Source organism: Fundulus heteroclitus, chromosome 21, assembly GCF_011125445.2.
Source record: "Fundulus heteroclitus isolate FHET01 chromosome 21, MU-UCD_Fhet_4.1, whole genome shotgun sequence".
Lineage (NCBI taxonomy): Eukaryota > Metazoa > Chordata > Actinopteri > Cyprinodontiformes > Fundulidae > Fundulus > Fundulus heteroclitus.
Genome location: NC_046381.1, coordinates 24411657 through 24424230, shown reverse-complemented (window position 1 = coordinate 24424230; position 12574 = coordinate 24411657). Strand labels below are relative to the sequence as shown.

The 12574-nt window shown below is 41.2% G+C and overlaps 1 protein-coding gene across 2 annotated transcripts in view; it reads right to left on the bottom strand.

Moving 5' to 3' along the window:
• Nucleotides 1–12574, bottom strand: part of reck (reversion-inducing-cysteine-rich protein with kazal motifs) — a 187806-nt gene that overhangs the window by 82943 nt on the left and 92289 nt on the right. For both annotated transcript variants that reach the window (XM_036125404.1, XM_036125403.1), the window contains exons 7-10: nucleotides 5895–5928; nucleotides 5411–5608; nucleotides 4661–4925; nucleotides 4389–4562 (exon numbers count right to left, since the gene is read on the bottom strand). In XM_036125404.1, coding sequence (XP_035981297.1) covers nucleotides 4389–4562; nucleotides 4661–4925; nucleotides 5411–5608; nucleotides 5895–5928 — 671 coding nt within the window. The remainder of the gene's footprint in view (nucleotides 1–4388; nucleotides 4563–4660; nucleotides 4926–5410; nucleotides 5609–5894; nucleotides 5929–12574) is intronic.

Sequence of the window (12574 nt, the reverse complement as noted above, 5' to 3'; positions counted from 1 at the left end):
ACCATCCCATTTGTCATCGATTAGTGGCTCTTTGTTTATGACGAGGTTAGTGTGTACATCTGTGTATGTGTGAGTGTAAATAATTAAATAAGTCATTAAACGCTGTACAACAGTGCTTTGTGACTTTGAGTTACATTGAAATTATACATAATATAAAAACAAGTTAAAAAAGCAAAATAAAATCATGACATAAAAGCCTAGTAGAACAAAACAGTTTTCAGTTTTCAGCAAAGCCAAGCTACAGGGGTAAATTGCTCCACAGTTTGGGAGGCACAGACTGAAAGACCCTGTCCCCTTAGTTTTTAGGTTTGTGGAAGGAGCAACCAGGAGAATTTGGGCTTGGGATCAAAGGCCATCAGCAGTAGAGGCTTTGGTTAAAAGCTGACATGATCAGGAGTCTGGCCATTCAGAGCCTTGTAGATGAGAAGAAGTACTGTAAACCACCTTCTGAAATCAGACTGGGGTGTTAAAGTATTTATTAGATTTAGTAAGAAGTCTGGCTGCTCATTCTGAATAACTTGCAGGCATGAAAATGATGATGTGTCCAGAACAGTAAGAGCATTATAGTAATCTAAATGCAATGACATAAATGCATAATTAATGTTCTATAGATCTCAAATGGAAGAAACAGGAACTGCCATGTTCATGCTTTCCATTTTGACCTTGCAGCAGCAAAACAGAGACAGCGCAGTGGTTGGAAGGAGTACTTTATATAATGTTTGGGTAGCGGGGATGATGAAGGGATTGTGATGAGGCCCTCTGGTTCCCCTACAGACTCCATCCTCCCTCGCTTGTTTAAAGAAGTATGAGCTACTGTTGGACCAAGTGTACTGTAGATTATCAACAGTAGTCTTTCCTCTGGTATGGTTCCAGGGGCTTTTAAGCAAGTATTTGTACGTACCCTTCTTAAAAAGATAGGCCTCGACTCCTCTCTGCTCCAATTTCAGGCCCATCTCCAATTTTCCATTTATTTCTAAAATATTAGAGAAGGTTGTCTACAACCAGTTGTTACCATTTTTAGAGGACAGTGGTATCACCGAGCCATTATAGTCTGAGATCAAAGCCAGGGTTTTTCATGATATACTTTTGTCAACAGACTCTGGAAAGCTTGTTGTTTAAGTGCTTTTAGATTTGTCTGCTGCATTCGATACTGTTGATCACAGTATTTTAATTTCTCGTCTTGAGTGCTGTGTAGGCATTAGGGGTGTCTCCCTTGAATGGTTTCGGGCTTATGTAACTAGTAGGAGTTTTTGTGTTAAGATTGACAACTTCAACTGCTCTTCTTCCATGTGGGGTCCCTCAGAGGTGAATTCTTGGCCCTCTCTTATTTACTCTCTACCTACTCCCCCTCGGCTCTGTTTTGAGGAAATATGGCATTTAATTTCACTGCTATGCTGATGATGCCAGATCTATTTCCCCTTGGCACAAAACAACACTGTCCAGTAACTTACACACTGCCTTAAGGACTGAAAGCATGGCTTTCAATTTCCTTAGTTTAATTGACAACAAGACAGAAATTAAGTTGCTTGGACGAGTGGCTGTCCCTCCCCAAACGTAGATCTTGGCTCAGTGTCATTTTATGTCAGGGATTGTGTCACCAACCTGGGGGTAAAGTTTGACTCTAATTTTAAATTTGAGAAAAAGATCAGAAATGTTATTCAGAAAAGTGTTTATCAACTTCGTCAAATAGCAAAGGTGAAATCAACCTAAGCATACATGACTTGGAGAAACTAGTGCTTTTATAGGCATTAGCCAGCAGAGTTCTGCAGCCTGTGCAGAACTCTGCTGCTCGTCTGTAAACTCAGACCCGTAAGCGTGTTATTTGTTTTTAAATGTTTGAACAACCTTGCTCCACTATATTTATGTGAGCTGATTCAGCCTTACTCCCCACCCCAATCCCGTAGATCAGCTGATCAGCTGCTACTGACAGTCCCTAAAACTAGGCTGAAGGTCAGAGGTGACAGAGCATTTGCTGTTGCTGCTTCTAAGTTATAGAATAACTAACCATTGAGAATCAGTCAGGCCTCCTCTTTTCCTGTTTTTAAATCTCTTTTAAAAATGCACTTTTTTCCCCTTGCTTTTAATACACTGTGATCTTGTTGTGTATGGCATTTTAAAATACTCTTGCTGTGAACCTGGTTTTTAACCTTTTCTTGTTTTAATGTACAGCACTTTGGTCACCCATGTGGTTTTTAAAATGTGCTTTAGAACCCTCCCAGTAGCCCGGGCGACTGGGAGGGTTCTGGTCACAGAGGGTTTCTGGTCACAGAGGGTTTGATAGATGGTTCGGACAGCAATTGTAGGCTGTGGGCTGTGCCTGTCAAACCATCAGCGTGTGGTGGGTGGCTCGGTGGTGGAGAGCGGACAGGTTTCGTTGGCCGGGTGGATTGTTTGGGACACCAGCGAATCAGGAGGAGCAGAAATCACCAGCAGTGCCAGGAAGGCTCTTGGCATTCAGAACCGGAATACAAACAGAAAACAGTCCCAAACGAAGCAATGCCTGCTAGCATCGTTGTATGTGCCCAGGAAAAGGGCCGGATGAAGAGTGAACTTGTGGTAGACTGGCTGAAAGTGGTGTGGGGAAAATGGCTTGGGACTCTCAGAACTATAAAAAAACATACTCATTATGGATGCCTTCTGCGGACACATGACTGATGCAGTGAAAACTCAGGTGACGAAGATGAACTTAGTCATCATACTAGAAGGGATGACAAGACAGCTACAGGTCTTGGTTCACAAGTCTTTTAAGGATAACCTGTGCAAGAGGTACACTGAGTGGCTCCAGACACCATATAGCATCATTCGTGGATTTAAAAACTGCTGCATATACAATGCATTAGATGGTAGTGAGGATGATGTTCTGTGGGAGGTGTTGTGCAATTATACACTGTTTAAAGTTATTTAATGTTTCATAAATAACCCTCTGTCTGTTAAGTATTGTCTGGTGATGATCAGCTCTTAAGCTGATATCAAGACAATAGTTGAAAGGGGTGAATTCGAGCACTAGCGATCTTTTAACAGCAAAACATGCACACACATAGAATGAAGGAGTGACAACTTCTTTTCAAGTCCAAGAATTTAATAACAGAAATAAAATGAACATCCAGAGAACATCACTATGTAATGCTGTTTATCTGAATTACCACAATATTTCGATTAACAAATCCTCTCCACTAGGCTAGTGAAACTTAACTAAACTACTAAGCAAAATGAGGATAAAAAGAGGCTAAACTAAGGAACTATTTACATGCAAAAACAAACAAAAGACAGGAGTGGTTGATCATGATCAGAATAACTCAGTGAATCCTTGTTCACTGAAGGTCTGATTCCAAAAACATGGAATGGAGTTAAAACATTTGCCATGTATTTCAATCCATTCACAATGCAAAGCCCAAGTTAAACAAAACATTATTTGTTGAAATAATATTCTGAGGACCGGTTTGTCCTGTAAAATCATTTAATTCAGAATCGCTTGCCTTTGTTTATGCAATTCTCCCTCCGGGCGCTAGGGGTCGCTGTAGTAACTCGGTGGCTAAGAGGTTACAACAAAGTTACCAAATTGCCCTGAAAACCGGCATTAGTCTACCGTATTGAAAAAACCTAGAGGAGCAGCGCCTCTGTCCCCACAGCCCTGGGAGGAGAATAGAGATGTGGTGAAAGGTAAATTGATCCATGAATCACGGCACAGATAGGTGAGTCTGATGCACACTGCCGCATATCAATGCGTCTTTTCATCTGCTTTTATGCACCAGCCTGGTAAGTGAGAAGCGCTCTGTGCAGCAATCAAAAGCCAGAAAGGAGATGGCATCACACAAGCAAACTTCTAGATGACTATTTAGGCCACTGAGATCATCATGTACAATACAGAAAATACTTTCTCCCCTCCTTTTATCTTGTCTAGAGTGTTTTTAAGTATAGATTTTCAGGAACTTTTTCTTCTAAAATGTTTATTATTGACAGAATTTCTGTAAATAACATAAGAAAATAGTTTTCTCACAATATTGTTGTGTGCCAGTGGCGGTTCCATTGTAAGACAATTTATGTAAGTTATCAATTTTTTTTAAATGAAATGCCTCAAGTCAGAGTGAAGTCATGCCTCACCAGTCTTTTGTCAAGTGTAAAATCATTACATGAGATATTTCTCCTTAAAGATTTAAGAGGCACTAAAAAGCCTACCTTTCTAATTTATATTTTTGTCGATTAAATTTACTGTACATTTTGTCAACTAAAACTAAAATGACTACAGGAGGCTAAAATGTGAGTTAGATGACATTTTTGTCAAAAGACTATGACTCCAACTGCATTAAACTGTTCTGTCAATGGTAAAACTGCAGCCCATGCTCAGTTGTGTAAAGTTCAGACAACTTGACTGTGGAAAGAGGTCTGACCTGTTGTTGAAGTTGGTGCAGTAGGTGAGGTCCTTGCAGCCCAGCTGGCAGGGCTCTCGAACGTCTGCCAGACAGTTGATGAGCTCTGTCTCCATTGGATTGTACTCACATAGCTGATCAAAATCTTGCCATGTCTGACTTCCCCAGTGGGTGCTGATCTCCTGGCACTTTTCCCTGTCACAGTAGACCACAGAGTCAGCTACATGAGACATCCACCAATTATAAAGCCTTCAGGTAGCGGCTTCCAAGGTGAGGTGAACACGGTACTTTACCTGCAGACTGACGTGTTTGCCTTGGAACAGCAGTGCAGCTTGGCACAGTCCATCTGGGCTGGATGGGGTGTCTCCTCCTCAGGTGGGGAAGGAGGGTAAGCTCTGCTCAAAAAACACTGCCACATTGGGTCCTGAGGAAGGGGCTGGGTTCCGCACTCTTTAATTAGCCCATCCATAATCTCTTGGTCTGTATTCATGGTGCGCAGGAGATGTTTACAGGCTGCCTGGCAATTAGGGGCTTCAGCCCGGTCACAGCAGTATAAACCTGGAGGAGAAGGTTCCAGAGACTCAGCACTGCAGGAAAAACCTATTTGATTGTGACTTTACATACATGTGAAGGTTATACACTTAAAAATAAAGATGCACCAATCAGAATTTTGTGAGTGAATTCAGATCTATAGTTTGTGAAAATGTTAGACCTGCTAACACCAAGTGCACTGCTTTCTATTTATTTTTGATCACAGTAATGGGTAATCTCTTAACTGTGTTCAAGACAAAGAATGTCATTAAATCATCTTCTCATAGTGATAAAAGAAAGCAGATGCAACTGTTGAGCTGGGGTATCTAAGCAATTTAGTGTCTTCAAAACTAATATAATGTATGATGTAGAAATAAATGGATAGCTCCAAATTACTGGACTTCATTCCTGTGATGAAAGCATGTAATCTTCTGTTTTTCCTCCCACTGTGCTACCTTACTGCTCTCCCGGGTTTACAATGTGTCTAGGTTGCCGGATGGAGATGGACATACTATCTATTGGGCTACGAGCGGGGTAGGCCTCAGTGAAGTTGTTGACACATTCGACCAGCTTAAGGCTGTGGCTCTTGCAGAAGTCTTTGACAGTCTTGATCTGGGACTCTGTTGGGGTTGAATCCGTCCTGAATATGGCATCGCAGAAGTCCCGGCAGTTGGTGTGACGGCCCACGAAGCTACAGCATGAAGAACCCACTAGAGACAGAAACAGAAAAAATGTTCGAAGAAATTGGTAAAAGCCTTTTCTATAGAGCAGCAGTAAGGTATCTTACTATGTCATAGTTCAACCAAAGACTATGAAGAGTTATTCTGTGGTTTATGAATCTAGTCCAGATGTTAGAAAGAACACAAGAACAAGGAAGACAGACAGCACGGCTACTTGACAAATCCAGTTGGGTTCATAAATGTGTCAGGAGAGGAAACTGGGTTTAGAATTGGTGTTTTTTCACAGATTATTTGGTGTGTGAGACTATAAACTTACTTTCATTTTTGGTGATGCAGCTGTAGAGGGAGGTCTAAAAAGAGAGAACGAAAACTGTTATTGATAACTGCAACTCATGTATAGATGACTCATAAAAATAATTTACAGATGTATTGAGAAAATGTTAGGTAACAAGAATCAGCCAATTTGTAGCTTGACATGTCTTTATTAGTGTTCAGCTAGTCAGTCCTGATCCAAAGGATCCAACAGTTTCAGCACATCACAGGGTTCCGGGGAATTTCTTCCAAAGATAAAAGGAACAAATAAATTAAATTCTGCCTCACTTAGTTCTGGGGCTTCATGTATGAAATATGCATATGCAGAAAAAAACGTATGGCTCAGTGTTTAACGTCCAGGTTCCCTCTAACGCTGAGGTCAGTTAAAAGGTTTGCTGGCCAATCTCAACTGGCTAATAAGCCACTCGTACCAAAATCAATATTGTGTAAAAGTGTGCAGTAATCCACTCAAATTTTACAGCTGCTGGGAAAATGTGCGGCAGCAATGCAAATTTCTTTAACCGACAATAAAAAGCCAGAATTCACTAAAACTGTCATTATATGGGGTTTTGTTTATATTTTTGCTCGTTTCAAGCTCATCTCAGCCACCACTCTACCATAATCAGCTCCACCTGCTTCACTGCCTCTTCTGGCGAAGAGCCAGAATGTCTCTTCGCATCACGCTGCCTGCAGGTGTCTTTCACCAGTGTTTGTGTTGCTCAGCTTGCTTATCTTGTGGATCGGTTCTGGCTCTGCCCTCACTAGTTGGCTATACTAGGCTATGCTCGTGTGCGCTGCCTGCTTCAGGTTGTTCCTGTGGATTTTGTGTCGCGCTCTGCCCTGGCTGGGGGCTCATTGCCTGCTACGTCTGGTCACCCACCTGCCTATTCCCGCCATCATCACCTGGTCAGCCTCTCTCAGCCATCTCCTGTCATCATCAGCCATTCCTGCCTGCTTGTTTCTCCTGCCACTTTATTTTATTTTTAAAATAAACATTTTAAAACCACGCATTACAAAACCTCACCCAAAGCCACTGAAATATAACTCCATTAAGTTTGACTTAACTAACAAGAGGTTTTTCCAAGAGTTTGAACTTTTATGGTTTAAATCTGTACAAAGAAATAGAATCACACATACAATAACGTAACAAACATCAAAATGACGGAAACAACCTCAGTCAGGTGTAAACTGTGAATATTCCTCTGGTTATGTCACGTGTAGATGATGATTCACAGGCATTTCATGCGCATCAGCACACAGACAGATGCACATGACATGCCTGTGAATCATCTAACGAGCTCTTTATTCTCCCTGAAAAAGATAACAGGATTTAAAAACAGTCGGCCGATTTTCAAAATTCTGAAAGCCACCACATGCAACAATCATAGCTGAAACGGGTTTTCTCGTCCAAACAGATTTCACTTAGGATCATTCAAATGTCAGACAGGTAATCTTGCAAAACCGCTCAAGATCAAACATATGTTCAGAGTAAGGAAAGATGGATGACGAGAAAAAATAATTACAAACTGGTACAATCAGGCAAACTGTATTCTCAGCCAGTTTCTTTAGTGACTTGCAGATGCCACTCAAGATGCTATTGGTTTGCTATAGTTCACTACAAATACAATGGCTTGCAAAATTATTCATATCCCTTGAACTTTTCCACATATTGTCACATTACAACCACAAACATAAATATATTTTAGGTTGTGAGGTGGAAAGAAAATTATACATGATTTCAAACATTTTTCTACAAATGAAAAAACAAAAAGTGTGGTATGGAAAAGTATTCAGCCCCCTTTTCGCTGAATGCAACCAATTTCCTTCAGAAATTGCCTGATGATTGCTAATGATTGAATAGAGTCCACCTGTGTGTAATCTAATCTCAGTGCAAACACAACTGCTCTGTGACAGCCTCAGAAGTTGGTTAAGAGAATATTGGGGAGCAAACAGCCTCATGAAGTCCAAGGAACACACCAGACAGATCAGGGATAAAGTTGTAAAGACGTTTAAAGCAGTTTAGGCTTAAAAAGATTTCCTAAGCTTTGAACATCTGACAGAGGACTGTTCAATCCATCATCTGGAAACGGAAAGAGTGTGGCATAACTGGAACCCTACCAAGACATGGACTTACAGGCCGGACAAGGAGAGCACTGATCAGAAATGCAGCCAAGAGGACCATGGTGACACTGGATGAACTGCAGAGATCCACAGCTAATGTGGGGAAATCTGTCCACAGGACAACTATAAATCTTACACTGCACAAATGTGGTCTTTATGGAAGAGTGGCAGGAAGAAAGCCATTGTTAAAAGAAAACCAGAAGAAGTCTCATTTGCAGTTTGCCTGAAGTCGTGTTGGGGGAATAGCAAACACGTGGAAGAAAAGGCTTTGGTCAGACAAGACCAAATTTGAACTTTTTGGCCAAAATGCAAAACACTATGTGTGGTGGATAACTAACAGTGCACATCGCTCTGAAAACACCATTCCCACTGTCAAACAGGGTGCTGGCAGCATCATACTCTGGGGATGTTTCTCTTCAGCAGGGACAGAGAAGATGATCAAAGTTGATGAGAAGATGGATGATGGAGCACCTGTACATTAACTCCACTGGCTCCCTGTCACATTCTATATAAATCTATATAAATCAATCCTATGAACATACAAGGCCAACCACAGCCTTGTCCTTTGGTAAATTTGTGACTTTCATATCTATATATTTATCTTTTTATTATTATATTTAGTACCATGTTTATCCATAGGGTGATCTTAAGGGGCTTATAAATAAACTGTATATTACCATTAAAGAAGAACTACACTACTGAAATACTGAAGACAACAGGGAAGTAAATTAAAACTAACTAAAACTGGGATTTTGTGGTTACACACATGGTCGGCCCTAGATACAGGTGCTTCGGTTCTGTAGCTGTTTCACATAGGGTGACTAGATCTCAAATGACCAGTGTTTTATAAAGTACTGAAATCTCAGAGTCAAGTAAAAGTATAAGTACCTCTCTAAAATATGACTTTGGTAAAAGTCCAAGTCACTGACTGAAATGTTACTTGAGTAAAAGTCTTAAAGTATCTGAAATGTCTTGTACTTAAGTATGACAATTACTGTAAAAATAGATATACTCAAGTAATATAACAAAAAGTATAAGTAAAAAGTAAAACAAAGCAAATGCAGTTTGAATTACATTTTTTAGATTTTGGTAAACTTAGAAAGTCAAATTCACTTAAAATAACAAACAACCAAGTGCAGGAGAAATTTAGATCAAGTTTAAATAGAAAATACAACCTTTTTGTAAGCTTTCAGTTTTCCTTCTTCAAGTAAGTGCTATGCACTTTAAAATTGTACACAACCAAGTGCAGGCAAAATTTAGACCAGGGGGTGTATACTAAGAACATGGTTTAGTTACTCTTTTTGTAACGAGTAACTAAAGCAAACATTGAAAATGTATTGAAGTAAAAGTATGCAATTAAGTTCAGAAATATAGTGAAGTAAAAGTAAAAGTTATCAAAAAAATGTATACTCGAGAAACGTATAAAGTACTCCAAAATATACTTAAGTACAGTAGTGAAGTATTTTTACTTCGTTACTATACAACACTGCAAATGACCAAATGTGGGACAGTAGGATGCTTGTGAGGGACAACACTCTTACTGATGATAACAACAGCTATGCATTCTTTGTTTACGAAAAGTGCAAATGGATTTTTTTTGCCACTTTTTCAGAATCTGACTCAGTGAAATACGGGACTCTATTTATTCTTAATTACCACCGTCATCGGTCGATATATCCGACCCACCTCCAAGAAAAAGCGCATTCATGCTAAATTAGCCTGAACTAGTGTGTTACTCTTCTTCGCGTTTTAAATAAAAATGTAATAGCGCATCACGAGGAAATCACTTGTTGGTCACATGCGTTCTTTATTGTAAACTCCTGGAGTCACACCCTAATCAGCTACTTAAACTTAAAACACCTTCAAAGGTGTCCTGAGCCTTTAAACGGTCTCTCACTCTGGGTCAGTAGGTGACACAATCATGGAGAAGACTGCTGACTGGACAGATTGGTAAAATAAATTCCTATATAAGGGAACCAGTTGATTGCATTAAAGTCGTAACAAGCAGCATTCACTCCTGAAGAAGCGTAGAGCCACAGGGAAAGTCGTTTGCATTGTACATGGCTTTGCAGCAATCCCTCATACTGATCAAGCATGAAGTGACAGCAGAAAGAAAAACTCCCCATTAACAGGAAGGAAAAACCTCCAGCAGAACCGGGCTCAGTATGAACGGTAATCTGCCTTGACTGACTGGGGGTTACAGAAGAGAGAGAAGAGACACAACAAGACAGACAAAAAAGCACAGAAGCACACATTGATCCAGTAATCTGTTTTACATTAGATGGTAATAACAGGTGATCTGTCTTCCCTGGATGATGTCACAGCTAACAGAACGCCAGACCAGGTGTACCTACTATCAAGAAAAAATAGAAAAAACAAAAAGTTAAAAGCTGAAATGACAACAGTCATGCAAAATTGAAGAACAATAGACCCTGATGTCCTCCAGCAGCCTAAGCCTATAGCAGCATAACTATAGAGGTAGCTCAGGGTAACATGAACCACTCTATCTATAAGCTTTGTCAAAAAGGAAAGTCCCAAGAGCCAGCTTCTAGTGGAGGAGTTCAAGTATCTTGGGGTCTTGTTCACGAATGAGGGGAAGATGGAACGGGAGATCGACAGGCGGATTGGTGCGACGTCTGCTGTAAAGCGGGCGCTGTACCGGTCCGTTGCGGTGAAGAGAGAGCTGAGCCAAAAGGCCAAGCTCTCGATTTACCAGTCGATCTACGTTCCTACCCTCATCTATGGTCATGAGCTTTGGGTCGTGACCGAAAGAACGAGATCCCAGATACAAGCGGCCGAAATGAGTTTTCTCCGTGTTTCTGAGCTCACCCTTAGAGATAGGGTGAAGAACTCAGTCATCCGGGGAGGACTCAGAGTAGAGCCGCTGCTCCTTCACATTGAGAGGAGCCAGTTGAGGTGGCTCGGGCATCTGGTTAGGATGCCTCCTGGACGCATCCCTGGTGAGGTGTTCTGGGCACGTCCCACCGGGAGGGGGCCCAGGGGAAGACCCAGGACACGCTGGAGAGACTATGTTTTCTCTGCTGGCCTGGGAACACCTTGGGATTCCCCCGGAGGAGGTGGCCTAAGTGGCTGGGGAGAGGGACGTCTGGGCCTCCCTACTCAAGCTGCTACCCCCGCGACTCGACCCAGGATAAGCGGAAGACGATGGATAGATGGATGGATAAAGGAACGTTTTAAGATTAGTCTTAAAAGTAGAAAGGGTGTCTGCCTCACGGAACAAAACTGGGAGTTGGTTCCACGGGAGAAGAGCCAGATAGCTAAAAGATCTGCCTCCCATTCTGCTTTTAGAGACTTTAGGAACCACCAGAAGACCTGCAGTCTGAGAGCAAAGTGCTCTGTTAGGAACATAAGGGGTAACCAGAGCTCTGATATATGATGGAGCTTGATTATTAAGGGCTTTATACGTTTGAAGAAGAATTTTAAATTCTATTTTTGATTTAACAATAAGCCAGTGAAGGAAGGCTAAAATTGGAGAAATATGATCCCTCTTGTTGATTTTCATCAGAACTCCTTCTGCAGCATTTTGGATCAGTTGAAGACTTTAAACTGCATTTTGTGGACTTCCTTGTAGTAGTAAAGAATTACAATAGTCCAGCCTTGAAGTAACAAATGCATGGACTAGTTTTTGAGCATTGCTCCTGGACAGAATGTTTCTAATTTAGAAGGTGAAAAAAGGAAACTCTGGAAACCTTTTTAATATGGGATTTAAATGACCTGTCTTGGTCAAATATAGAACCAAAGTTTTTGACTTTATTACCAAAGGCCACATGTGGAATATTGCTAAAGTAATAGTTTAGCAATATTTCCAATTGATAAAGTGTTACTGTTACAGTATTTCCTTTGGGTGTTAATCCACCAATTTAACTGTCAAACGTTCATAAAAGCTGTCTTAATGCAAGAAACGAAACCCTTAAACACATGAAATAACAATTAACTTTAAAGAACTAAAAAGGTTTTGTTAACTTTTGACATAAAGATGGATTACCAGCTAGTAAGATACCTTTGATTAAATTGGTATACTAATGTTTAAACCAGGGGTGTCAAATGTACGGCCTGCGGGCCCAATCCGGCCCGCTGAACGCTTTAGTCCGGTCCGGTGGCCCAATTCATTTTCATTATTCAACGGCTGTATCTCCTCGCTGCATCGACCGATCTTCACCAGATTTTTTGTGAGTCGTGGGGGAGTGCTGCCCAACGCGTTCGTGTGAATCGCCCGGTGGACGGGCGGGAAAAATGCGTGACAACTTCTGCGGTGGCTGGCGACCGGCGGTGCACGAACCCCTGCGGTGGCCAATAGGCCAGAGCGGCGCTTGGCTGCGAGGGCCGATCATCACCGCTTGCGGTTGAAATTCTAATTCTGATTCTAAGATGAAAGTAAATTCTGCATTTCATTTGGAAAAAAGGGTTCCAGAGACTGGAGGGAAAGAGGCCCATACCCCATGTTGCTTGAAGTCAAGTCCAGTGTGAAGTTTCCACAGTCAGTGATGGCTTGGGTAGTTTTTATATTTTGTTAATAAAATAGCAATTTGAAAATTGCATCAA